Source organism: Opisthocomus hoazin, chromosome 4 (assembly GCF_030867145.1).
Source record: "Opisthocomus hoazin isolate bOpiHoa1 chromosome 4, bOpiHoa1.hap1, whole genome shotgun sequence".
NCBI classification, from domain to species: domain Eukaryota; kingdom Metazoa; phylum Chordata; class Aves; order Opisthocomiformes; family Opisthocomidae; genus Opisthocomus; species Opisthocomus hoazin.
In genome coordinates, this window is record NC_134417.1 from 45622282 (window position 1) to 45650049 (window position 27768).

The 27768-nt window shown below is 40.1% G+C and overlaps 1 protein-coding gene across 1 annotated transcript; it reads left to right on the top strand.

Moving 5' to 3' along the window:
- Nucleotides 1–1924: 1924 nt before the first annotated feature.
- On the top strand, nucleotides 1925–27191 carry TOPBP1 (DNA topoisomerase II binding protein 1). Its single transcript, XM_009942225.2, has 27 exons — nucleotides 1925–2263; nucleotides 2827–2961; nucleotides 3532–3675; nucleotides 4453–4634; nucleotides 4774–4967; nucleotides 5786–5965; nucleotides 6957–7126; nucleotides 7656–7822; nucleotides 8342–8589; nucleotides 8878–9197; nucleotides 9988–10160; nucleotides 11163–11374; nucleotides 12693–12985; nucleotides 14666–14839; nucleotides 15838–15947; nucleotides 17074–17197; nucleotides 17579–17728; nucleotides 18226–18334; nucleotides 18934–19126; nucleotides 19960–20186; nucleotides 21283–21446; nucleotides 22387–22501; nucleotides 23027–23190; nucleotides 24077–24217; nucleotides 25385–25474; nucleotides 25962–26123; nucleotides 26560–27191. Exons 1-27 carry the CDS (start codon nucleotides 2183–2185, stop codon nucleotides 26701–26703), a joined length of 4566 nt encoding a protein of 1521 aa, XP_009940527.1. The 5' UTR covers nucleotides 1925–2182; the 3' UTR covers nucleotides 26704–27191.
- The last annotated feature ends 577 nt before the right edge of the window (nucleotides 27192–27768 follow it).

The following is a 27768-nucleotide window of genomic DNA, read 5'->3' on the forward strand; positions in this document are numbered from 1 at the left end:
CTGGCAATAGATTGTAATAATATTTTGTATTATACAATCCATTAAAGTTGTTTAACTTTCACGCGTTAGACTTCTTAGCTCTTTCCTCCCCCACCTCCCTTTTTTTTTTTATTTTTTTTTTTTAAGGATAGCCCAGAAGAATGAAAAAGGAAGAGAAATTTGTTTTCCTAACAGGTTGCTACGATGCTGAAAGACCAGGTAGGACAAATTCAGGGTTTTGCAAGTGGACTAAGAACCAGCATCACCAAGTAACATGGGACCATCAAGAAAACTCCAGTGTTCTTAACTTTTCGTCACTAGCAATTCAATAATATTCTATTTTGATTCTCACTACATTTGGTTATATTTTTATGTACAGAAACAGCACTATCTCACACAATTCACTCGTATTTAGATGATTAAGTGTTTTAAAAATAAATAAGTATAAAAAAATAACCGAAGAGCTAACATCTAACGGTTATAGTGGACTTATGCACACACTTCCCTTCAGTTCTTAAGATTATGGTGCCATCATGCGGCCACACTGTAAGGTTTCACGCTACCGAACACTCATTACCCCGGCAATGCTTTCCTCTTTCGAAACACTTCTTTTCCTAAGGTCCTGAAATGATCTTCTGTCAAAATGACTACGCGCCACTACGGACAGCATCAATACTATGCAAACAGCAGCAAGCCTTAGAAAACGCTCATGGCCACTAAGAACAGAGGACCATTGGATGAGTGGGCATGGTCAGCTTTGAATGATTCAGGCAGACGCAAGAGTGTGATACGGAGGAAGTAAGGCTTACTTTAGTTCCTGCACAAGTTTTGCATGCACTCATGTTCTCCAGATTCCAGTCATCTGCTGTGGAAGGAGAGCATGTGACAGTCTTGTCCATGACTTGGAAGTTACAAGAGTAAAAACACATTCCCTACCGTATTTCCTTTGCAAAGGCAGTAAGGGCTGAAACTCGGATGGAAGCGGAACGCTCACAGTTCCAACCTCTCGCAGACCCCGGCGGCCTTGGCAGTCCCTGTATCGCCCCCCAGCAGAAGTCGGCACTACCAACACCCCAACCCTGTTCCAAGCGAGCCCCCTCGATGGACAGGGGTTTTCTGGAGAGTGGGAGCCAGGTGCGGACGATGGCGGGGCTAGGGAAGCAGCCTTTTTTTGCCACCTCCTACGGCAGCAGCAATTCCCAGACCGGAGAGGAGCCTCCTCCAGCTTACCGCTCGCTAAGGCCCGCCTGGGCACCCTGCCGTCTTCAGCTTCGCGCCGGCCCACCGCAGCCACGCTGGGGGCGAGCAGCTGAGGGGACCGCACTGACAAGGGAGCGGGCGCGGCGCGCTCCGCCGCAGGGACACCCCAGCGGCAGCGGGCGGCGGCGGCGGCGGCTCGGTGAGGGGAGCCCGCTGAGGGGAGCCCGTTACCCAGCGCCGCGGGTCGCCACAGCCCGCCGCGCGCCCTTCCCGCCCTCCACGGACGCAGGCAACGGGGCGGGGGGGGGGGGGGGGGGGAAGGAGGCATACGGGCACGCGGATGGCGCGACGACACCCTGCACGCGCCCTCAGCTAACTCCTTCCCCCGCTGAGCGGCGCCTGCAACGGGCAGACCGCGAGACCGCACGCGCGGTCGCGTAACCACATGGACCCAACCCCCATCTCCATTGGCGCGTGCGCGTTCCTCGCTCTCGCTCTCTCCCCCTCACGCCCCGCCCCCCCACTGGAGACCCCGCCCCCGTCCTGCCAGCTCCTGCTTGCGCCTGCGCAGTGCGACGGCCGCTGGTTTCCCGCTCGGTGCGGAGGTGCTGGGCGGTGGGTGAGGGGCTGGGGCGCAGTCCCGCCGTGGGACTGGGGCCGTGGTGGGGTGCGGGGTTAAACCGGCAGCGCCGAGCGCCCGCCGCGGAGGAGAGGACGAGGCGGGTGGGTGCGCGGGAGCCGTGAGGTGGGCGCGTCGGGCGGCAGCAGGGCCCCGGCGTGAGGAGAGGGCCCTGTGGGGAAGGGGCCCCCCGGTGGGCGCAGCCTCCCCCCGCCTTCCCTTCTCCGGGAGAGGCCGGCGGCGCGGGGCAGGCCCGTGGGCCGGCGGGGCAGAGACAGGGACGGGGGCGGGAGGAGTTCCGCAGCTCCTGGAGGTGGGCCGAGCGGTTCCGGGCTGCACGGGAGATCTGGGGACGCTTAACGGGTTTTGCTTCTCAGTTAAACGATGAAAGGTAGTAAGGAGCCGTTTTTCGTGAAATTTGTAAAGTCTTCTGAGAACTCGGAGTGTTTTTTTAAAGCTCTTGAGGTAAGTAGGTTTGATCACCTTTCTAAGCTTGGTGAATTATCTAATTAAATGATTTCTGTCGTTCACTTAGATCTAGTTTGTAGGTATACATTGGGAAATAAAACTGTGATAGAACGTATAGCATTTAATAAAGTTTGTTGAACAAGAACATTTTTGTTGAAGGAATTACTTCTTGAACAAGAAATAATTATAATTTCAAAACATACTGACATTTGGTGAAGTGACATAGATCTTGGAAGGTCTGGGTGGTGGTCACTCATCTAAGCACAAAGCAAACTTAGGAAGGGCACTGGATTGTTTTCCACCTTGAGAGGTTGATGGGAACTAATGGCAGTGTGTGGCAGGATCTGGTCCTGAGAGTTTGTGTGATGAACATTTCAGTCCTGAGTGCTGGAATACTTGGGGGAATGAGGGGGCACCCATGAGGTATTTTAGCCCTTTTTTCTGCTGATACACTTTTGCATGGTAGCTTTGTCAAGTAGATCTACTTGTGCATTTTCCACAGGATTGGCTGTTTGTAGTTTGTTAATTAAATAAATGTTGTATGTGATATTTACCTGCAGTCTATAAAAGAATTTCAGTCAGAAGAACATCTCCAGATCCTTGAAGAAGAAACAGCACTCAATATAAAAGAAAATGATAAATCGCTTTACATTTGTGATCCTTTTAGAGGCATTGGCTTCAGTCATCTCAAAAAGGTATGCTACCCATCAACTTCTAGCTATATTCTTGCTTTTCTAGAAGCACTCGTGTCCATAGTTACAATCTGTGTGTTCTCTCTTTTTGCACTGAATATAGCAGTATGAAGTATTCACAATAAAATCTTTAAAACTTCACTGTGTCATGACTTTAGGGAAGAAGGATTATTTTGAATCACATGGAAACAGAAATAGTGCAGTCTGTTCTGATTCTGCTGGCTTGCGATTCTAAGCTGGCGCTCAGACTTTTTTACCTCCTGAGTAACATGATTTTGTTTGACCTGCAAGGAATTGTGCAGCAGACAAAGACAGAGTAGCTGGGAATTCTCTGGCATGTTGGCTGTAGCATCTGCTGCTTTTACTGAGGCCAGAAAGCCTACAGGGATTGTACTGAAAATCTGCAGCTGAAAGTAAGAACAAAATTGTCGGTTACCTGGAGATGCTAGAGGAGGAGGACAGACCGAGGGCCCTGCCTTCCTCAGGATTCAGGGACAAGGAAAGCATGCCTTATACTAGTGTATCTTCTGCTAATTTTCTTTGGATTTTTTTTTTTCTGTTATTTTATTGCAGCTTGGTTGTAGAATTGTTGGACCACAGGTAGTCCTGTACTGCATGCAGTCCCAGCGATGTGTCCCGAGAGCTGAGTATCCTGTGTACAATATGACCATGGCCGATGTAACAGTATCCTGTACCAGCCTTGAAAAAGATGTCAGGGTAATGCATTGTGCAAAACTGATTGTTCAGCTGATTATCATTGATGTTTGCTTCATATGGCTCATTACTGTAGATAAGTCTTAACTGTGCCGGTATCTAGATGCGTCTAGTCTTTCTATAGTTTGTAGACTATGTACATTTTATGTAGAGTGTTGTATGGAGAAAGAAGTCTTATATGTAGTATATAAATATGTGTGTAGTGGTGTATCTATGCATGCACACGTATATATTCCATAAACATATATAATTACATAAGATTTTAGCTGTATTAATAAGGGAGTAAATGTGTGTTTTAGGGATTTTTATTAACTGATTAGACAGATCACTTATATTGCTAGTTTGTCTGCAGCATTATAGCTGCAGACAACACGCTGTGTTTCTGGTTGCTCAAAACCACATGGTAAAGATTTAATACCCAGTCAGCTGTGGTTTAAATAGTTTTTCTTAGAAGTTTACTTTTTATTTATTCCAATATCTCTTTCAATTTTATGCTACCTAAAATGTCAACCATCTGTAAAATTTTACTCATATAGTGTGACTATAGTATTTTTATTAAGGGTACATATTATGTTCAGGTTATCATAAATGGAATTAAAATGGAAATTATATTTTGTGGGTCTTATATGTGGAAGCCATATCCACTTTGTATTTTTGAACAGATTTTAGGAGAAACCATGGACAACTGAAACCCATGATTTTCTTTTTTAAAGTAAACATGTGATGTAGGTTCTCTCTTTTTTGTCGATAATTTTCTATAGTATTTTTTTCCCCACCCAGGAAGAAGTTCATAAATATGTGCAGATGATGGGTGGACGTGTGTACAGAGACCTTAATGTGTCAGTAACTCATCTTATAGCTGGTGAAGTTGGCAGCAAGAAATACTTGGTAGCTGCTTCTCTGAAAAAACCTATTTTGCTTCCCTCTTGGGTTAAGACACTGTGGGATAAGTCTCAGCAAAGGTATAAAGAAAAAACACCAGACAAATCCGTGTTTGTTTTGGGGACTGGTAATGCTTATGTTGATACAGACTGCTTTTTTTTCTGGTTGATTTTACTTGGAAGAAAAAAACCTTCTTTTTTCGTTCTTTCATTCCTTTAGCATAATGAGATACACTGATGTTAACATGGAAGACTACGCTTGTCCTGTATTCCTTGGCTGTACAATTTGCGTAACTGGCTTAAGCAGTTCAGACAGGAAAGAAGTCCAGCGCCTCACTGCTGAACATGGTGGGCAATATACAGGGCAGCTCAAGATGAATGAATGTACTCACCTCATAGTTCAAGAACCAAAAGGTAGAACTTAAAGAGCAAATATTATTTTCACTTCTTGAGTTGAAGTAGTGTAAATATGCATAAGCGTAAGAGTTTGAACTGTCTCTGTGTCTGTTTCAGTGTTGGTCTTGCTACCTCTGTTTAGGGAATCACTGTTGATGGGAAGAGTAACACAGGGCACCCTTACCTTGCTCTAAAGCCATGAGAAAGAGAGCAAAAGAGGAAATAAAACCAGAGACCCAGGTGGTAGTTAATGGGAGAAAAAGGGAAAATCCAGAGAGGATGGAAGAATAAAGAAAAACTAAGTGTTTTGGGAGAGACTTAATTTATATGCTGATTGAAGTTAGATTGTGGACTAATGTTTTTTAACTGGTCTATTATTTGTGCCTTCTGAACTCACTACTAAGATAAAATGAAAGGTCCCTTTCTTTCCTCTTGGGAAGATGAAAGGATTATAGTTTTATTGTGAGAATAATGGGAAGGGTTTTCTTTCTTCTTCAGTTTTCCTCTCTTTCCCTATGGGGAAATATCCTGGGAGTTGTTAAACTTTTTTCTCCTGTGCTTGAAAACTTTAAAGCCTTCCCCACCCTACCCCCCCCGCTTTAGTGCCGTGTCAGAATGTACCCACGAGCTAGCCATCAATGAAAATTTTGCTTTAACTTTATTTAGAGCATAAATAAACAGTTTAGAAGAAGAGTCCAGAATAACACAACTTGCACATTGAAATCAGTTATTTGAGTTTTTAATTTTTCTTCATGTCCAGCCATCTTTCAGCAATCACTGGTTGAAGCACTAGCTTTTTAGTAACTTGTGACTTTTATTTTATTTACATTTGAAAGGTCAGAAGTATGAATGTGCCAAAAAATGGAATGTACACTGTGTGTCTGTGCAGTGGTTTGCTGACAGCATTGAGAAAGGCTTCTGTCAGGATGAGACAATGTATAAAATAGAGGCTGGATCAAAACTGAGTCATATACCCAGTACGTCAACACCTACAAATCATGCCAGCAAGCCCGATAGTAAGTAAGACCTTTTAAAATAGATTAAATTAAGGAAGGAAACATTTTTAGTAAGGAAGAAGTGTTTCAAATTGGTAGGATGCTGCTTGCTTTTGCACTGCTGGTTTGACAGTTTGGGTTCCGATTATGCTTATGCTTAAAACACAGCAGATTACTCTTTTACACATTGAATATTCCAAGATATGTAAGCTTAAAACATGTGAATAATTGTTTAAAAAGTAAACTTGAATTAGATGTAAGATTGTCTGCTTAAGAATCAATGATGTATATCTGTAAGTCCTAAAAAAGCACAACTGTTCGTACATTTGTAGTTGAAAAGAAGTGCCTATTATGAATTAAATCTTACAGCAGTCTTAGGGGGAAAACAAATGCTGATCTATTTTTTTCAATTTTTTTTTTCTTCATATATTTGTTTTTACTTGCTCCATGCTATTATCAGAAGGAAGTTAAAAGCATTTTGTAAACAAACAAGGTAGCATGAAAGACACAGCAAGCTTTAGATGTGTCTTTCCAAACATGTATTATTGACTACTATTTCAGGAAATGACTGAACAGGAGCACTGGGTTAGCACTACTGACAGAGCACTGGGAGTTCAGATTAGGTATTATGGAAACTGCGTGTAACTCTCTTAAATCCCTGAGCTTCATGTTGATTTCTCTTTGCTACGGAGAGGCCTGTCTGTTTTTAAGAGTATTTTTAGTACGTAGCCACAAAACTGGAATAAAAGCTTTGAAAACCGGTCTCATTGGCTGCTGTCTCATAGATGACATCCATCTGGGAATAAACAGAAGGTGCATAAGCAATCTGTGTGTAAATAAAACCCTTGGTTTAACCAAGGTTGTGCTTACCTCGTATTTTTTATTCTTCAGGCTTTAGGTTTCTTTCTTGCACAACAAAATCATGTAGCAGTTTTGTATTTTGTTTAGTGAAGCAGCAGAGAGAGATGAGCTGAAACTAATGCATCTTTTTTAATTTTAATTTTGTTTAAAGATCATACCCTTTCGGACGTCAGCCACATTTCCAATATCAATTTGAGTGGTGTTAATGAAACTGCTTGTACTTCTGCTGTGAGCAGCAGACTGGATCCTCTTCCTGATGAGCTGGAAAACTTGGATATAAGTTCTTTTCAAGCCCCTGAAGATTTGTTAGATGGGTGTCGAGTATGTTTAACAATGTGTACTTTGAAATGTTGAGTCTTAACCCTGTGGGAGCAACTAGGTTGAAGCACTGGGCAATTGCTGCTTGAGTAAATTGTTGTTTCCATGGTCAGTAGCAGATGCCATATTTATTTTGTATCCACATGCTGTAGCTTGCATATGCGTCTGTGTGTGTGTATAATTATATTAAATATGTAGTATAAATATATGTGTATATAAATGTAATTTTATATTTAAACACTATAGTGAATGGGTTCTACAATTGAGGTGTGGTTTTGGGTGTGGTTTGTTTTTTCTTGTTGAGTGACTTTGGTCAGGGGTTCATTAGTAAATATTGAAGTTTTGCTCAATTAATTTGCACAGATAAATTAATCCAGTTCTAAATGCTTAACTTTGCTGCTTCTCAGAAGCTGCACCACTAGTTTCTGTGTTCTACAGCAGTCAAATTATACCAAAATATCCTACTTTATTTTTTTCTTTTTTACTTTTTTCTTTTCTAAAAGCCTTTTTTGTTGCGCTGTTCTCTTTGTAGATCTATCTGTGTGGCTTCAGTGGCAGGAAGTTTGACAAGATGAGGCGGCTTATTAATTGTGGTGGTGGTGTTCGATTTAATCAACTTAATGAAGATGTTACCCATGTCATTTTGGGGGAAAAAAATGATGATGAGCTGAAACACTTTTTGGATAAGACAGCTCACAGGTTATGATAACTATATTGCTTAAGGTCTACTACTGCCTTGTTTTCTTTCTCCCACCGTCTTCGAAACAGGAAAACATGTATTGATTTGAAAATCCTAAATAGTTCTTGGCTTAAATGAGAAGACTTACAGCTAGTATTCATAAGTACGTCCTTGTGTGCCCTTGAATACCATAGTTCTTTGGGGAGCCATAAGTCACCTTGGTGAAGAGAAAAACAGGTATTCTTATTGGTGAAAAGAGGTGTTAGTGTGTATTTGTTAATATATGAAGGAGAAAGGATTTGGCAACCTAACTGTGGCAGACTTTATTTACATTATAGAAAGTGAACATGAAATTCTCTGTTCTCAGACTGAAAGAATTAAAAAAAAATTCTTAAGGTCTGTGAAGTGCCCAAAGCTTGCTTGGTATTAGAGCTACAAGCTTCAATTGTCTGTATGTGCTAGTATTTGCGGAGCAGGAAAGAAGAATCATGGTTCTGAAACCTGTTCTAACATGTTTCTGTAACACTTTATTTTAATAGGCCTCACATAGTGACGGCAAAATGGTTGATGGAGTCATTTAGTAAAGGTTATCTACATCCTGTGGAGCAATATATCCCTCTAAACTACCAGCTGTTAGAGAATCCAGTTTTGGAGCAACCTGGAATGAAGTCAGTTCTTCCCAAAAATAACAGTCTCTTGAAGAAGGAAGCTGTGAATGTTATAAAGCACCAGGAAGCTACTGAAGATGACTTCCTCTCTCAATATGTAAATAATGATTCTACAGTAGGTATGTTCTAGGCTCAACATAGCTTAGAAAGTTTAACTGCTCATACTTAGCATTTGAGTTTTGCAGCATTTACTTATTAAAAACTAGCTACATCTAGTATGTTAACTTCTGTATTGCATTTTAGAAATCAAATTTAAACAGGCCTATATAGAACAGTTCTTAACTAAAATCTGGCTGAGATCAGCAGGATACTATCATCATGAAACTTTTTGAGTCGTTTTTGATGTTCTTGTCAAGCAATTACTATGGTTGGTTGTTTTTTCTTTCCCTCCCCCCCCTCCCTTATAGATGAAGTTGAAAAACTGACATCCAGAAGCTTCAGCGATGTTACTAACTTGACTGTTCACGGAAAGGATCAATCTTCTGTCTGTAATGGTTCATCGGGAGAGTCTTCTGCACTGGCTGAAGGAGGCTTATTTGCTAGAAAGAGATTTCTTCTTTTGGGTTTTAGTGAAGAGGATGAGTCCTGCATTGCAGATATTATAGAGGAGAATGCTGGGAAAATTTTGCTGCTGCAAAGCCGAACCATTGCAGATTATGCTGTGGTACCTTTATTGGGGTGCACAGTGAAGCCAACTGTTGGTGATGTTGTTACAAATACGTGGCTGGTAAGGGAGTTAACGCTTTCAGTTTTGCAAGTAAACAGGTATCTATATTAGAAGCATATCTTGTCAGAATGCAGAGTTATCAGTGGCTTAAATGGAAGTAAGACACTGAGAAATTAGCCTTGTTGCATTTGAAATGTACTAAATGAAAGCATGCTTTAAAGCCTCTGGATCTGTAAGGTATCTTTTATCTGTTTCACTTCATTTTCTACAAGCTTGTTAAACAGGACTTCATTGTCATGACTCAGAGGCTTCTTATATGAGAGTCTGACAGCATTCTCTTTAATGAATTGTAGAAGGAGCTAGTTGACTAATAATGATTTCATTTGATATCTTTGTGCTTACTTGTTTCGTGCTTTTTACAGTTTTTTAACTTGTGGCAGAAGAGCAAGTTAGCTTTATAGCTCGAAGTCGAAAAATACTGACCATGTTTGCCAAGAGTGGGCATATGATATAGACTAACTGCTGCTAGTAGTTTTCAGTACTAGGCAACTTTCTGTGAAGTACATCTATCCAAACCCTTTTTATCACACCTGGAACTACTTCCAGGGTTGGAAGAGTAGTAACTGAAAAGTTCTGGATAATGCCACAGTATGTCAAACCTAACAAAATTAAAATAATCTAGAAAATAATTTGTCTGATTCAGCCGGAAATAATTTATCTCAGATGTAATGGTGGATGTGGGCTTGCGAGTGGTTGAATCCGTAATTGCTATTGTACAGTTGCTAAAATATTGTTGGGTTTGTTGCTATTTGGCTTGATTTACATTGTTATCTCCTTCACCTTCTTTAAGATAACATGTGTGGAACAGCAGCTTCTTTTAAGTCCCCAGTCCAATCCACTTTTCACACCAGTCCCAGTAATGGAAGGAGTTGCCCCTCTGGAAGGTTGTGTTCTTTCTTTTAGCCAGTTCACTGGTGCAGAGAGAGACTCCCTGGTTTATCTGGCAGGACTGCTAGGAGCGAGGTATGTCTCCTGTCACCATTTCTGCTCATTCTTAGACAGCCAGCGTGATGAAATCCATTATGCGTTTAATTTCTTGTTTTACAGGAGTAACAAATACTAGAGTTAAAGCTCTTTTGAATTCTATTCGTTTAGAAAACCTAGTGCTGAAGCAATCAGACTTTATAGTTCTTTTATTTTCCTCTGCTTTAGAGAAATTTAGTCAGTATTTACACAGCCTAACTTCTACCAGAATGTGCTGAGTCTCGTATTTCCCCACGACTGAGTCTCAGTAACTTGTTGCTCTGCTATAGAACAGAGGGAAAAAAGTCAGGCCTTCAGATGTCAGGCCTTCTGAGTTGCTCTTCAGTTGTCCAGCAGCGGGCCATTGTTTCTCTTCTTCAGTACTATCTGGTCCAGCCTCATTCCCAGTGATAGCGCACCATTTCTTAAGAGCTGGGATGGTGAATTATTTGCTCCCAATTCATCAGGATCCTTAAGAAACAACAAGAAAAACGTGTTTAGTCCTGGAATGGCAAAACTGTGTAGCTTAGAGTATCATTCGATCCGATTTGTACTCTGTTTGAACTAAATTCTTTGCTGGAGAGTTCTCAGTCCTGCTGCCTTTGTGAAAGATTGTATCCTTGATACGAGAAAAACTGTAATATAAAGAAAACTTGTTCATTTGGAAATAATGCTTGTTGGCTCCAGAAGGGAATCCAGCCTGTCCCTTTAATCTTGCAGAAGAATGTTAGGCCTGGTGTATGATTTGGAAATGGGATACATGAGGACTTCTGGAGTATGAGGAGTGTTAGGTTTTCAATACTGATAAAAGCTAAACGTTAGTGGTGGGGTGGTTTTTTTCTTTTTGGCTTGTAGGTGTAGGTTAGGCTGTAATGTGCAAAGTGGATGGCTTTAGATAATTCTACTGTTCTCTTTCTGTTGCTTGAATGCATTTTATAATAGTATAAACATGCCCCAGATTAATTTTGTTTGTGACTAAATGTTTTATTAATCTAATTTTAGAGTCCAAGAATTCTTTGTGCGGAAAGCCAATGCAAAAAAGGGAATGTTTGCCAGTACCCATCTTGTGGTGAGAGAACCGGATGGTTCCAAGTATGAAGCTGCGAAGAGGTGGAATTTGCCAGCAGTCACTGTAGGTTGGCTTTTGCAGTCTGCAAGGACAGGAAAGAGAGCAGATGAAACCAGGTTCTTGGTTGAAAATGCAGATGCTGAAGGTTGGTTATTAGCAAGTTAGGGAGTATGATTTTGTCATTGTACTGTTCGTTCACGATAAAGAAGGTAGGTGTGATGAAATGTTTTTTTCCTAACACCTTTGAAGTATTAGAGCTAAAGGATATTTTTCCAAGTATTCTTTTTCCTTTTTCTTCCTGCTGCTGAATCATGATTATAGAAATGATACTGTGTGTTTGGTGTTTACTTCAAGTCTCTTGGAGCTAGTGGAATCTTGTGGTTATCAGTTGCAAATCAAGCTCAGTGTCTCGGCTTTGTCCGGGTTGACACATATGTTGTTCTGTAGGTTGCGTGGGAGTTGATAATAGATCCAGCCTAGAACTTCATACTTACTCTGCAATGATATGGTGCCTTTCTGTTCAGGCCTTCCTGCCTACTTCATCTTCTGATGTTTCTGCTCATTTTCCAGTTATTTCACACCTTTTATTTGGCAGTATTTCTTTCATATTAAGATGCAGACTGCAGTGATTTAATACTGAATGTTAGCAGACCTTTTTTACTGGTGCCCTTGTGAGTTAATTACATGGGTCACTAAGAGGACAGAAGATATGTTGTTGGCATAGTCATGTCTTACCTGTATAGTACATTTTTTAAGGAAAAAAAGGCGGGGGGGATGAGCAGTAAAATATAAAAACAATTCTTGTACTAATCTTGTGTTTGAGCTGTAAAAGTGATAAGTCATGCTTATCTAGAAGTGTTTATCGTGGTAAGGTTTAACGGCTTCTCCTTTGTTAAATATTGTTCCTGTTAATCCAAAGGCACAAGAGACTGGAAGTGTACATAGTGACCTAAAGAGGTGATTCAGAGTCATGAATACAAAAGAAATTTTATGTTGCATGGAAAGTAAGGAACCAGGGAGGAGGTATTACCTTTCATGTTGAAAGGGAAGGGTTTGTTGTGTTTTACGTCTTTTTCTTGGCTTTGTATTTTGATAGTTGTTGTACGGCCTATGTGAGTTATATAGGTACGTGTGGAACTGGAAACAGTGCAAGCAAGCCAAGGATTGCTTGTTCTTTTTCAGACACTTGGGGTCAAACTCAGTGCTACTGTAGTTCAAGCTAAGTAGTTAACTGGAAGAGACTCTTAAGATACTGTCTTTTAAAAGGTAGTCGTCACTTTAGAGCATTTATTGGACAGGATATGAATTTTTCTTTTTTTTTTTTTAAGGGAAAGAAAGGTCGGATGAACTTTCAGTTGCTGTTTAAATAAAAGTGTATGTGAGATCTGTGTTCAAAAGAAAAATCAGATTGCTTGCTTATGTTTTCTTTGTGTTTCTGGTTGTTTTTTTTTTTTTTTTTTAAGATAAGGAAAGTTCCATAACTCAGCTTAGCAAGACACCAGCAACTGTTAAATCTCCTGATTCAGAACAACCTACTTATCTCCTAGAAGCTGGAAAAAAGCCCGCTGTGACACCTCTTGATATCAACAGGTTCCAGAGTAAAGCTTTTCAAGCTGTAATCTCTCATCATATCGGGAAGAAGACAACCCCTCTTGCACAAGGGGGACTGCCACAGAAAGAACCATCTTTACATCTTGATACACCGTCAAAATTTCTTTCCAAAGACAAGTTATTCAAGCCTTCTTTTGATGTAAAGGTGATATCTTTGCAAATTTTTTAGTCTGTAGAGCCAGTAGGGTTAAAGATGCGCATAAACTGAAAAGCAGGACAGAAACCTGTGCTTACCCCTTTTAATGCTGTTAGCATGCAGACCTTCTGTTTTGACTAAAGCCAGGAAAACTGAGTCTTTATTTATACATATTTTTAGTTAGTGACCCATGGACTAAATTTATCGACTAGTAGATGCTATAATGTCCTTAACAAAGCTCCTTTGTGCTTATTGCATCATATGCTTATATATTCTGCAGCTCACACAGTACACAATTTGTGTGCTTTACATCTGAAAATGGAGAAATGTAAAAAGAAGGCTAATAATTACTCTAGATATTAGGAAACAAGCATCTGCTTGTTTTTTGATGAAATGCTGCTTTAATGAGATGGTTTAATGTAATAGCTTTATAGCAATTACAAAATTTGTTCAAAATTGAAAAATGCATTGGGGTTTTGGGTTCATGGTCTCATTCTGAAGGCCACAAGAGGCGAGAAAAATTACTAGTCTCAGAACAAAGAAACCTCTGACACTTAGGGAGTATCTGTACTGGAATAGCTCTTGAATGACTCAAGTGTGCTTTGTAAGGCTTTGGGTTTGTTTTTCATTTTCAAGGCCTTAACTGAAAGATGAATGTGCTGAATTCCTGCTACGTTGATGGGTTTTTTGGGGGGTTATTTGTGGGTTGGTTGTTTTGTTGTGTTTCTTTAAGCCCTCTGCCTGCAATAGAACAAAACATGTATTACAAAACCAGAATAGTTTGGTGTTCTCTTTTAGTTAGTTCTGCCTCCTGAAGAGAAGGCTCCAGGGAGACCTTATAGTGGCTTTCCAGTACTTAAAGGGAGCCTACAGGAAAGATGGGGAGGGACTCTTTACCAGGGAGTGTAGTCATAGGACGAGGGGTAATGGTTTTAAACTGAAAAAGGGTGGATTTAGATCAGACATAAGACAGATTTTTTACAATGAGGGTGGTGAGACACTGGCACAGGTTGCCCAGAGAAGCTGTGGATGCCCCCTCCTTGGAAGTGTTCAAGGCCGGGTTGGATGGGGCTTTGAGCAGCCTGGTCTGGTGGAAGATGTCCCTGCCCATGGCAGGGGCATTGGAACTGGGTGATCTTTAAGGTCCCTTCCAACCAAAACCATTCTGTGAGTGGGTTGGTGAGTCTGTGCTTCAGTCTGCTTTTTGAAATCTTACAGTTCACCACTCTGATAATTTTCAAAGGCAAGATATTCTAGACCAAAATTTCTTTTTTTAAAAAAAGAGCAGTAGGAAATGTGTTGTTTTAAAGGTGCTATAGAATTGCATACTCATATGCAGCTCTTGTGGGGGGAGGTATTAGCAATTTAAAGTAATTGGTGGCGATTAGGAGTACCTGGGTTTGGCCGTTGGCTTTTCCACTGAGGGCAATTCTCATTGATGTCAGTGAAAAGAGAGATGAATAATCCATCTTCTTCCTGTTTTGCTTACGCAGACTCCAAGATTGGGATTGTCTAGTGCTGCTTTTGTGCAGTGGTACTGCAGTTGCACTTGCTAGCTGCTACTGTAGTACAGTGTTCCTGGTTTAGGAGTGTGAAATCTTACTACAGACTGTATTTGTGAAACTTGCACTTGAGTGAGAATTTTGTGATGTGTTCATGAAAACCAGTCAGTTGATTCTTTTTTGGTAGGATGCTCTGGCAGCTTTGGAAACTCCTCGAGGTCCTGATCAAAAAACCAGGAAACTGAGCACGCCTCTCTCTGAAGTCATTGGCAGAAACTTGAAATTGGCTCTGGCAAACAGCACAAGGCATACAGTAGCTCTTACTGCCAGCCCTCAGTTGACCACTGCACAGTCAGAAGTGGTAGGAAATTTTGGTTTTGCATTTCTGGAGCATAGCCTTAATTAAGAAAATGCCATATCTTTTGTTATGTAAGTTACAAAGGAGTTTGTGAATGGTGCTTTGTGATCTATTTGAGTAGAAATCCGTATGATTGTGCGTTCTTCAATGACACGTAAAGGAAGGTAAGAAGGAAGAGTTTCCTCCTGGAAGGCAAAGAATTTTTTTTCTTTTTTTTTTTTACTGTCTGTGCTATTAAGCAGTTGCTAAGTAATGTGGCAGATAAATATGTACTAATTTAGACTTTGTAGTATTGGGATGAGAGGATTTCATCACACTTACGAAATTCCAAGCCTCCAGATGAGCAGGATTAAATGTATTGGACTAAAGCTAGGAATTCTTTTTTAATGTGTGTGTCGTCTTTTCCTATCTTCCTCTGTGAGGTGCTGCTCTTCTGCTTACTAAGAGGCACAAGATGTGATCAGTTGCTTACCCCCTTATAAAGACATGTTACGTTATCCTTTCTTGTAGTCATCTTGCCTCCTCAGTCTGATCTACTCTAGTGAGAGAACATAGAAGAAGATGGAGGAGGAGAGGGAGCATTTATATATTGCTAATGGCCTTCAGGAAGGGAAGGCTGTCACTTCTTATTTTGTAACTCCTTGTTCTTACTTTTTTTTTTTCTCACTTCAGTATGGTGAAATACTTGTGTGGTATCAGGTTTGATAATTCCCTAATTTCAGTGTTTAGGAAGTGCTCAGTCTACAATGGAAGGAGCAGAATATGTTGCAGGGACTGTCTGAGAGTGAATCTTTTGTCTTTGGATTGCTAGTGCATGGAATGATAATAGTGCTGGTTTTTGACCATGGAGTTAGGGAGCAGCAAAAATAGAGAAAATGTGTTTATCTTAGTTTCGTTGTTATTGCATTTTTTACTACATGCTACACTAAATATTATTTTTGTTGTTGATACAGAAACCTTCTAAACATGACTCTCCTGTTGTTTCCCTGTTGCTTGAACAGGAAGAAGAGCCCAAGCCTCTAGCTGATGTTGTTATATATGTTAGTAAAAAACTTAACAAGAAGCAAGGTGAACTGAATGCAGTAGCAGCTTCTCTTGGGGCAGACTACAGGTATCAACTGATATGAACAGCTTCTCAGTTTCTGCACTGATGTGACTTTTAATAAATATTAGTCTTGGTATTATAATATGCTTTATCTACATGACCTTTTGGTATAGCTAAACATTAGATTTCACTATCTTAAACAATTTCTATTACAAAATAAGGCTATCTGTTTCTAATGTGAAAGAAGGTCATCTTTCCGCCCTGCATCCCCAGTCTCTTCTGTTCGTGGTAAGTCTGTCTTGGAAAGACTGTTTGTCCTGAAGTCTTTCTGAATTGCAGAACTTATATTTTTTTTCTTCTCTTCTTTTTTGAAGAAAACTATGAAACATGTTTAGCTTTTGGGTAGTTTAAATTTTGCTTTAGATTTTGAATATCTGAATTTGTGTGTGTTTCTCCCTGGGTCAAAACTAATTATTTTACAGATTATAAACATGGCTAAGTTAGTGTGCTTAGAAAAGCTTAGGTTGTTACAAAGAGAAACTACAAACTGACATTTGTGATTTAAGACAGAATTCTACTCCCACTAAATTAGATTTATATATTTTGTTACTGACTTCTGTAATAAGTGTTATCATTCACGATGTGGATGAGGAGGTTGCCCTTATGTATGGTAGTAGCTTAGAAATGCTGAATATATTTTCATTAGATAGCAAATACTAATTTTGATTAGTCTAAATGTTAGAATCCTGCATTTTGTTTATTTTGAGCTTCAAAGATCAGTATTTCACTTGGAGCTATATGTGAACAAAAGAAAAAGCTCTCATCCTGGGTCACTGGTTCTTTTCAGAAACTGATTTGAAATTCCATTTACGTAAATTTAAAAAAAAACAAACAACAAACCGCAACAAAAAAAAGCAAACCTAAAGCAAAACCTCTCCTCTTTCGTATATTTTATCAGATTTAGTTTTGCTTACTTTGGGAATGCTTTCAAAAGACATTAAAGTTGTTCTGTCTTGAAACTGAATGCTGTCTTTTTGATGAAGAAAGTGAGCTCATTGCTTTTTTAGGCATAACAAAATGGGCAAAGCAACATTTTAACATTAACAAGGGATAGAATAGTTTCTGAGTTGGATTTATGATACTTTTTGATAGGAAATTGTATCTTCAAGTTGTATTTCAATTTCTTGTCCAGATGGTGCTTTGATGAAACAGTAACACACTTCATCTACAAGGGAGGACAAAATGACAACAATAAGGAGTACAAATCCGTTAAAGAACGGGGTATACATATTGTTTCAGAACACTGGCTTTTAGAGGTATGGCACTTGCTTTGTTCCCTTAATAGAAGTGAAGGGAAATGGAGACTTAAAACTGGTTATATGGCAGTTGATTTTCTGTTTGTGTTTATACTGAACATGTGTAGGATGCAAGACATCAGTTCCTGCTTTGAGGTTATAAATTGAGCGATCAGTTTTCACTGATGTGCTTTTACCTTGTTCTCCATAAGGAGAAAAGAAATTGTCTTCCATTGAACATTTCTGCTACATGTTTCTCAGAATGAGAGCCACATTTTTCTCTTGTGTCAAGTACTGCTTTTGGTGGTGTTTTTATTACACTTTTCCAAAGTTTAGATGTGGAATTTCTCTTTTATCTCAATCAGTTTCTCATCTTCCATATCTTAACTGATGTTATTACAGAGTGCCCAAGAATATAAACGGCTCCCTGAATCTCTCTTTCCTCACACTTACAATCCCAAAATGAGTCTGGACATCAGTGCAGTGCAAGATGTCAGGTTCTCCTCCTCCAGTAAACTTCCACCAACTGGAAAACCAGCAGAGGAAAATGAGGTATAACGTGTGATATGAATTTGTGTTTTATGACATGATTTGGATTCAGTTAACTTCATTGTTATATTAACATAATAATAAATAATATTTCTTATTAATTGATGTCCTGAATCAGGTTTACCTAGTAATTAATAGTAGCTCTAGCAGGTTTTCCTTAAGGTTTTTCTGCATTTATAATACTCTTCTTGGGCGATGGAGGGAAACACAGGCATTTCAGGATTAGAAGTGCTTTCCAAATATGAAACGATGTAGGTCCAGTCTTTACCTTCTCTCATAGGTAACGATATGAAAGGTGTGGACTTACCTTAATAGACATTTAGACTGCAGGTGGTGTCATTGATGCTGCTGCTCACTGTTCTGCTGTCATTGTGGTAGCAGAGAGTTTACATTAATCTCAGGCAAGGTTAATAATCTTCAGTATTTACACAAGTATTGAACATGGGTAAAAAGCAAAAATTTTGGTATTTGAGGCTTCTACTTGTTTTCATTGTTTTTAGATTATTCCGGTGGATGAAGATGATGCTGAAGATGATGTAACTACTGACCAAATAAAGGAAACAGTCACTACAGGGGAAGAACAAATTATAACAAGTGAATCCAAAGGAGGTAAATGTACATCACTATTTTCAAAATGGTTGTGGAACATCAAACTATCAATATAAGCCTTTTACAGTTTCAGGTGCTGAATGTTAAGATGTGGAAGCTTAAGGTACCGTAGTTATATACTGGTCAAGTACAGCTAGCCCTTAATGTTGCTGGGTGAGAGGGAAGGGGTTTGCTCTCTATTTTAAAGGCCCGTAAGAAAATTGCGGTCATCCATTGCAAATTACTTAATTGCTGTTTCTTAGTTTTTAGAACACTGAAGTTTGTCTTTAACATGACAAATCACTGGTTTAGAGTATAACTTTTCTGTTATGTAAATAAATGTTATGGGAGAATTGTGGATATAAGTTAGATCATGCGAGCAAGTTCAGAAGTGAGCCAGATGGATATTTCTGCTTGTGTCTAGGAGTAGGTCACTTGGGGCATACGTAGTTTTGCTAGACAATATTTTTCCCCAGATATTTTTTTTTCCCCCCTCCTTAACATTTTCCTTTGTCCCTGGGGAAGAGGCAGGGGGGTAGAAGTTGACTGGAATTTCAGTTACTTTTCACTTATTACAATATAACAGTCCTGATCTTGTGAGTTTTGTTTCTTCTCTTAAGTTTTAACCCAAGCACTAGAAATGAGAGAGAAGTTCCAAAGGCAGCTGCAGGAGATCATGTCTGCCACATCGCTAGTGAAACCACAAGGGCAAAGAGGGTCGCTTTCAAGGAACAGTTTTGATGGTTCTCCAGCCACTCCTGATAGCATACGGTCTGTGCGGAATGGCCGCAGTAGGGTCTTGGAAGCTCTAAGGTATTGATTTGTGTTTCAGAGTATCTCATTTTGTCCTCCCTGTGCATACATAGACAGTCATCGAAACATGAATAGGTCTCCAAGGTTTTCAGCTGTGTTGTATTTTGTGACTGGTGTACTTAAGTTGCTTCTCTTGCAATTCAGAGTCTTTAACTGGACATGCTATTCAAAGTCAGAATTAATGCTATCTTAATCCATAGTGAGTATCTTGTTTTTCAAAAAATCATAGAATAGTGTGATTGCTTTTTAGTTTTGAATTAAATTATACCAACTGATCTCTCTTATTTCACTTCAGATTAGTTAGTGTTCTTACAGATTTTGAAGAAACCATTGCTGCAGTGTTTCCATACGTAGGTCATGTACAAGTAGTAGGTATTTCTGCACAGCACCGCTGTGAATGTTGCTCCTGTTTTTCTTTTCTCTCTAAACAGAGAATAGGATTTGAGCTCTAACAATGCTGAGCTACAGTGAGGAAAGTAATGAAAACCTTGCAAAATTATTCCTTTAGCTTGGTGTTTATTTGTAAATTAATAGGTTCAGTAAAGAATAGAGTACACTGACTTTTGGAATAATTTATCAATATGACACATAATAAAAATATCTCTTACTGATATTTTTGTTCCCTTTGCTCAGCCATGCTGACACTTAGGCCCGTGAAGCCAGGCTGCCGGAGTTGCTTTTATACTGAAATTTTCCCCTTTCCTGGGCATGTTTTCTAATAATGATGTCACTGTGGATGCTACAGTTGATGTGTTGATTAACACATTGCCTTCTAGTGTGGTAGTCTTCTGTAAAACAATGAATATTTAAGGTATCTGTGCTTATTTCCTTAGGCAATCCCATCAGGCACTCACAGATATAAACACAGAGCCATCCCAGAGTGAGCAGATCATCTGGGACGACCCTACTGCAAGGGAGGAGAGAGCAAGACTTGTCAGCAACTTTCAGTGGCCTAACAGTCCTTCCCAGTACACTGAGCAAGGTCAGAGTAACGTCAATAAGAACGTGGAGGAGTCTGCCTTCAAAAGGTCTTTAGCTGATGCAGAGATTGCTGGTATAGGTAAAATCAGAAATGCAATATCCTTGTTCTTGCTACAGCAGCCATTTGATCCTTGGGAATTTTATAATACAGTAGCATTTGAATTCTCCTTTTTAAAAAAAAAAAGAGATAGCATTGTTGGCATTTCTTGAATGCCAAAAATACAATTTTACATCTTTGAGCTCCATTATGTGTTGCTGTTTTTTATAGAGAAGCTTCACTATCCATTTGCGGTCAAACACCAAGGCAGCACCTATCTTAAAAATAGTCGGCATCAACTTTAAGAAATCTTCTAAATTTTTATCTGGAACCACAGCTGGTTTCCAGTTAACAATTCAGGTAGGTATAGTGGAATTCAAATGGGAATACCAGTAGCAGAAGCTTTTTTTAATTATAGTGGAAATATTCAGAGGTGAAAAATGGAGACAGAGGAAGAAAATACTCATGAGCCTGAAAAGCAAATGTGTCAGAGCTGCTGATGGACCTGCTTAGGCCAGGGTTCAGTGAAGATATTGTATTTATCTTCCCTGTTCTTTTAGAAGTCTTGAGTCTACTGTTAGAACTAAGGAAAGCAACATACTTAATATTTTTTTGCTTTCTTCGCATTCCTGCCTCCTGAGAGGTAGTGGAATCCTTTATTTCTCTCCCCACTGCCTCCCTTCTGCCCCCAGCTCCTTCCCTCAGTCTGTTTACAGAGTTTCTGCTTGTGGCAGCAGTCTTCCTGAAAACTGACCTTGTCCTAGAGGAGGTTGAAGAAAACTAGCTAAAAGCATTCAGCTCATTTTTGCTTCAAGTGAATCAGTGCAGTTTAATCAAAAAATCAGGCCGTGTGAGGGTTTTTTTTTTGTTTTTTTGTTTTTGTTTTTTTTTTTAAACAAGGCATCCAGACACATGAGTCTGCAATATTGCAACTGGTGTTTGGTGGTATAAGGAAGAGCATCTTTAAGAAAGGCAATGGTGAAATGCAACAGTGCATGTTGTAGCAGCAGTTGTGTTTTGTCCTTTTAGGATAGCTGCGGGGGTTTGTTTGTTGGTTTGTTGTTTTTTTTTTTTTTAAGTTTGTCCATAATTTTATTCAGCCAAAGACAAGTCATGCCAAAATGCTTTACTTTCGCAGCTGTTCCTGAGGTTGGGCCTGGAGATTTGATCGAAGGTCTAAAAAATCCTGTATGTAGAGATCCTGAAACACCAATTAAAGATCACTTGATCCCTACTCCACAGGCCCCCAGCATTGCTTTCCCACTGGCTAACCCTCCTGTGCCACCACAGCCCGAAGAAAAGGTTTGTCATATGAAGAAATGTTTATGGTGATCTGTGTTCTGAGAGATGTAGTGACACTTCAAGAACTTTTGAATTTGTTGGTAAATATAAAATAGGTGAATATCTGCATTTAAAATCTTGCATTACTTTTGTGCAGTTCTATTTCCTTCTTTCCTTCTTTCTATGTGATTTTGAACAAATAATGTTTGTTCAAATAAATAAAGCTTGTTTGTTCTTTGTTCACACAAATAAAGCTTTTTGTCCTGTTAGTTCCTGCTGGAATGCTGAGGTGAGCTTTGGAGTGGATAGTTACTATTATGTGTATTACTTGGAACTCCTCCAGCCATGTTGGGATGATGGAAAAAAGTTTAGACTTTCATTTCCTTGGTGGTATCTGGAGTTTATGTTTAGGTACAAACTGAAAATTATTTTTCTGCCAAAAACCTGATTTTAAATTCTGCTTTGTCATAGTGAACTTGGAAGGGGCTAGGAAAATGAGCTTAAGTCTTTTGTGCACATGGTATCACTTCGTGCTCAAACTTTCAGCAGCTACCTGTCTTCAGAGGCATAACGTGTCATGTTAGTAAATAGGCTGTGGCGGGAATGCATGGAGGCCCTCAAAGTTCTAGAAAGTCTGAATGAATGAGGCAGTGAGATAGATGGATGATGATTACTTCATGTGTTCAACTTGGCATTCAGTGGATGTGAATGAAGAATTAGTTTTTATGACAGATTGGTTCAGTTGTGCCCTGAAGAAGAGGGGAACCAAGAGGATGTTAAGTAGGAGCCTAACGTTGATAAGATCCAAGCTTTTGTCAAGTGATCAACAAGTTTGGTTCTGCTTTTCCTGGCTAAAAGAAAACTTAATATAAAAATAACCCAGAAAGTTTGGCAGACAAAGAGTCAGCTGTCAACCTAATCTTTCTGTCATATTTTCAAAATCTGTTACTCTTATTTCCAGGCTGTTATGGAAGATGAAAAGGCTGATGAAGAACCAAAAAAACACCGTAAATTTCAGCTGTCTTCTCTTAATCCTCAAGAGAGATTTGATTACTGCCATCTGATTGAGGAATTAGGTACCAGATACTTGTAAAATATGAAGAATAGTATGTGTCTGTAAGCTAGTCAGCTGTGGCTGGTTGGGAAAAGAAAGGGCTTCTGTTAATGACTCATCAGATTTGAGGTCTCAAATTTATGGCTTTCTGTGCTTGTGAGTGATTCTTTGAATATATTATTATTACGCGAGTGATCAGCTTTGCGTTAAAACAGCAGTGGTTTTGTCTTGTGGCAGTTTCTTTTAGCTGTCTGCACAATGACCTCATTCTTTACTGTTGAGACTGCCCAGGACTGCTGTCCTCTGGTGTCTCTCTCATTCCTATCTGTGTTGTAGTGGCACTTTTATTTTTATCAGAGCCACTCTTTCTTGATTGCTCCTCCTTTCTTGCCAGCTTCTGCCCATGTCACTTCAACGATAATATTTTCAATGTAAATTTAAGTATATTTTTCTCTGAATTCAAGTAATTCTGGCTTTGAGTTGATCCTTTCTGTGGTACAGCGTGAGCCTTAAATATTTCGAATCTAATTAATTCCTTATTTCCAAGGTGGAGTAGTACTTGAGAAACAGTGCTTTGATCCAAGTTGCACACACATTGTTGTGGGACATCCTCTTCGAAATGAAAAATTCTTGGCTTCGATGGCAGCTGGAAAGTGGGTGCTTCATCGTTCCTACCTGGAGGCATGTAGAGGAGCTGGCTGCTTTGTTCAGGCATGTGACCTTATTACTGAGAAATTAGTGTGTTGCACCTTTTCTCATTTCTTTTTATTTTGCACTACTAGGAAAGGACCTAATCCCTCAAAAGCAATTAGAAGTTTGGGGTGCCCAAGCCTTGGGAGTTTTAGAGGATCCGAAGTCTGAGAAATTTTTGGCACACTTCCCTAAAAACTAGTCCTTGACCAAACTCCTGGTATAGGACAAATAAAATACCTATATTTTTATAATTGCTTCTGAAAATTAAAGCCTGAGTACCTTTTGGTAAATACTTATTGGTATCAGCTAAAGTTATGTGGATCTTCTTACACCAGGAATTAAATCCTGATCTTTTCAATAGATGAAAGTAATAGTTTTAAGTGATCCAACTCTGTAACCACATACATAAACATTTTTGAACACTCTCTTCCAACTCCTTGTCTCCCTAACTATTATTTCGTGCTTCTCCTGCGTCTAGCAGTTCTTTTACATAGACCAGGATAACTTTAAAATAATGCCTGTAGACTAGTTCGTACCTCTATGTATCACAGTCAACTTTCATTGTTTTGGAAGATGCTGTGGAAATGTAGGGTCTATGGTGTCCAGAGTAGTGAGTTGCTTTGCCCTGCTGCTGTTGAATTCCATTGCAAGAGGAATCTGGTTGTCTACAATGTGACTTGATGTCACAGAAAACATGAGTTGATTTAGATACATATGTGCAGTGAAGAGCCATATCTCTAATTTCAACTAGAGCTGGTTTGGCCAGGTAAAACCAATTTAAAAGCTACAGTGAGTTGGGATTTGTTGTGGTGGCTTTTTTTTCTTTTTGGTGTGGCCTTTATTTATTTTTCTGCTGGTAAAGTTGGCAGGACTGCTTTGTAATTTGAGCTTATGATTGTTCTAGGAAGAAGATTATGAGTGGGGAAGTAATTCCATACTTAATGTTTTGCCTGGAATCAATGTAAACCAGAAGAAACTAGCACTCGCAGCCATGAGGTGGAGGAAAAAAATTCATAAAGGGAGGCAAGAAACTGGTATTGTTGAGGTATGAAGTATCTAGATACTTGTGTAAGTTGTAAACTGTGGGTGGACAGGACAGGGATTGTCACCAAGAAGAAACTTAACTGGCAGGGAAAGGTAATCTGCCTTGTTGTTAAGATCAAAATGGCTTAGCTGAATATATTCTAGTTAAGTAATTTTCTTTTAAAAAAACTTTTAGTGCTGGCGTATTAAAATTCTTAGTCTCTTCCTGAACCATTGCTCATTTTTTACAAAGCTGGAATGTGGCTATTTACATATGTAAACGTCTTTTGGTGATGAAGATGGTGTTTACACTTCAGTTCTCTGATTGGGGAGCTAACCTAAGTCAGCTTTACTAGGAAACCGCAGCTGGTACTGGCAGTAACAGTTCCAATCCTGTGCTGTGCTCGTTAGGTTAGTACTCCCTGGACAACATTTTTATAGCTCTAGCAGTGAGCATACTGTTGTGCTTCAAACATGGCACAAGTTTGCAGCTTTCCTGAAGCACCTTCTGTGATTTTTACAGTGCAAGTTCCATAGTCTTTCAGTGAGATTTTTGAAAGTGGGAATAGGGCTCCCCAAAGCCTTTGAACTCCTCTCGCAAATCGAGCATTGCAATTGAGCATTCACTGAAAAGTACAAATACTGCCGATGTTTCAGTCACATCAGGATAAATCTTGACTTGCATGTATTTTTCAATAGCCTTTTTAAATGAATGCTTGTAACAAATTCTCTGTACCCCTTGCCTACTTGGAAACCAGAGTGAGTGCTTGTAGGAGGCAACCGGTTGGCCCTAGGTGCTACTATAACTGAGTAGGTAATGTAGTGCGTGGGGTAGGGGGAAATGTTGTTTCCAGGTACCTTTTTCTTAAGACGCATTTCTGTAGATGAGTGTCTGGTGTTCTGGAAGAAAATACTTATTGCCAAGAGTCTATTCAGAGATCTGTTTGCCCATCTTGCTGCAATGCAGGTTGAAAGGGCTTGGTGGCAAGCTGCCTTGACTGTGTGGTGTTGGCCCAATAGTTCTATGTTGTGTGTAGTTTTTACTGCCATTTACACTTAATAACTCGGTGATAGCAAATCTTCATGTGATAGATATTCACAAAAGGAGAAAATTGTAGATCCATTAAGTCTTTGTATGTTACTTTTTTAGTAACAACATACTTTTGACTAAATTGAGTCTTTTACCTAGGGAGCTTTCAGTGGCTGGAAAGTGATCCTGAATGTCGACCAAACCAAGGAAGCGGGATTCAGGCGTCTTCTTCAGTCAGGAGGAGCAAAAGTATGTAGTGTTTTGGTTTTTGTGGGGTTTTTTTGGTTTTTTTGTTTTTTTAAAATAATTAAATACATGCATGTTTCTATTTTTTTTCTTTCTGTTAAACTGTGTGCTAGGTATTTTTCATGTGAGTAAAACATCTTAACCAACAAAATTGCTTGCACAGGATAGCTGAGGCATGGTCAAAGGGTGGGAGGAAAAAGCTATGTCATAATCATTTTGCATGTGGTCAGGTAGGGCAGCTTGTCTGAGGTCACACAAGTCAGTAGTGCTGGTGGGAACTGAAGATAGAATTTGTGCCCTGCTGTAATGAGAAGGATCACCCTTCTTGAAAGGTACGTGATGGTACAGAATGCAGCTGTAAATGGTATTTTATTTCCAGTTGGTTTGCTAGTTAATTTGATGATTGAAATTATAGGTCATGAACTGCATTTGTCTTTGCGAAGAAGCACAAAAATAAACTCGTTCTCGTCTGTTGTGTTTCAATCTGTAGGTGTTTTCTGGTCATTCTGTGTCTCTCTTTAAAGAGGCAACTCATCTCTTCGCTGACTTCAGTAAGCTGAAGCCTGACGACACCAGGGTTAACGTAGCGGAGGCGGCAGCCCAAGGTGTGAACTGCCTAAAACCAGAGTACATCGCTGACTACCTCATCCAGGTGTGCAGGCGAGGGGGCTCTTGGGGGTGACGCTGACTGCCTCATCCAGCTGTGTGGGCCCGCGGGGGCTCTTGTGGGTGCTCCTCACCTGCCCCAGCAGGCCCCTTGCCTCCAACAGCCCCAGCCCCCTGAAGCGTCTGGAAGGGACTGCTCTTCTACCAGTCACATGCCGCCCCTGCCAGGAGTTGTGGCCACAAGTGCCTATGCTGAGTATTTCGATCCATGGCCTCAAATTTTAACTGCTATAACATGACTTGTTCTAGTGCTGGCAGTGGGATCTGTTGCAGGGTGGGGAGCTTGCAAAACCTATTCAAAATGTAGATGTTCAGTGTTCGTTTTGTTGTTTTCAGTTTTAGGAAACGAATGAGCTGTTTCTTTCTTCTCAGGAGCTTCTTGAGCTAAACCACTTTTTTTTTCTTTTCTTCCTCTCTTGAAGGATCCACCTCCCCCAGTGGAGTCTTACTGGCTGCCAGAGGCTGAATCTTACCTTCAGAATAACACAGAACTTGGGACTGGAATGTCCCAGAAAAGAAAAGCACTGGGAGAAATGAGCAGAGTTAAGCGATCCAGAATACACTGAGCAAATTCCATGGTTTTAATTTGTACATTTTTAAAATCATATTTATATTTTTTCATACTCGCCACAAAAATTAAAAGCTTTGAATTTCACTTCTAATTTGTCCTGAGATTAAAATAACTTTACAGTAATACTCATAAGAAAGATTGCTTTGATTACCAGTAGCATCTATAAATGTAGCAAGAACTCATCCAAAAAATACTTTGTCTCCAGAGTATCCTAACTATCTTGCTAATGAGTTTGTTTAGGGACACCATAATACAATAATAGCTAAGAAGTACTTTGTGAGATGCTTATCACATCTTTTACCTGTGTGTTGTGGGAAAAATACCAGTTGATAGGAATTCTGTTGCATTTCCCACGCAGTAATCAAGTTCGGTTTTACATGAATTTTTCCTCTTTTGGTATTTTCTGTTGGGGGGGAAAAGGGAAATTGGACAAAAAGAACTGGCTTGTAAGTTTTTATACTAAGAGAGGGTGTAATAAATTATTTCTCTAAAACAGAGGCACTGTTGGGGAGGAACAACCCCATGCATCAGTATAGGTTTGGGGCAGACCTGCTGGAGAGCAGCTCTGTGGAGAGGGACCTGGGTGTCCTGGTGGACAACAGGCTAACCATGAGCCAGCAGTGCGCCCTGGCTGCCAAGAAGGCCAATGGGATCCTGGGGTGCATCAAGAAGAGTGTGGCCAGCAGGTCGAGGGAGGTTCTCCTTCCCCTCTACACTGCCCTGGTGAGGCCTCATCTGGAGTACTGCGTCCAGTTCTGGGCTCCCCAGTTCAAGAAAGATGAAGAGCTACTGGAGAGAGTCCAGTGGAGGGCTACAAGGATGATGAGGGGACTGGAACATCTCTCCTACGAGGAGCGGCTGAGGGAGCTGGGTTTGTTCAGCCTGAAGAAGAGAAGGCTGCGAGGGGACCTAATATATACTTACAAATATCTGAAGGGTGGGTGTCAGGAGGACGGGGCCAAGCTCTTTTCAGTGGTGCCCAGTGACAGGACAAGGGGCAATGGGCACAAACTGAGGCACAGGAAGTTCCGTCTGAACATGAGGAAGAACTTCCTCCCTC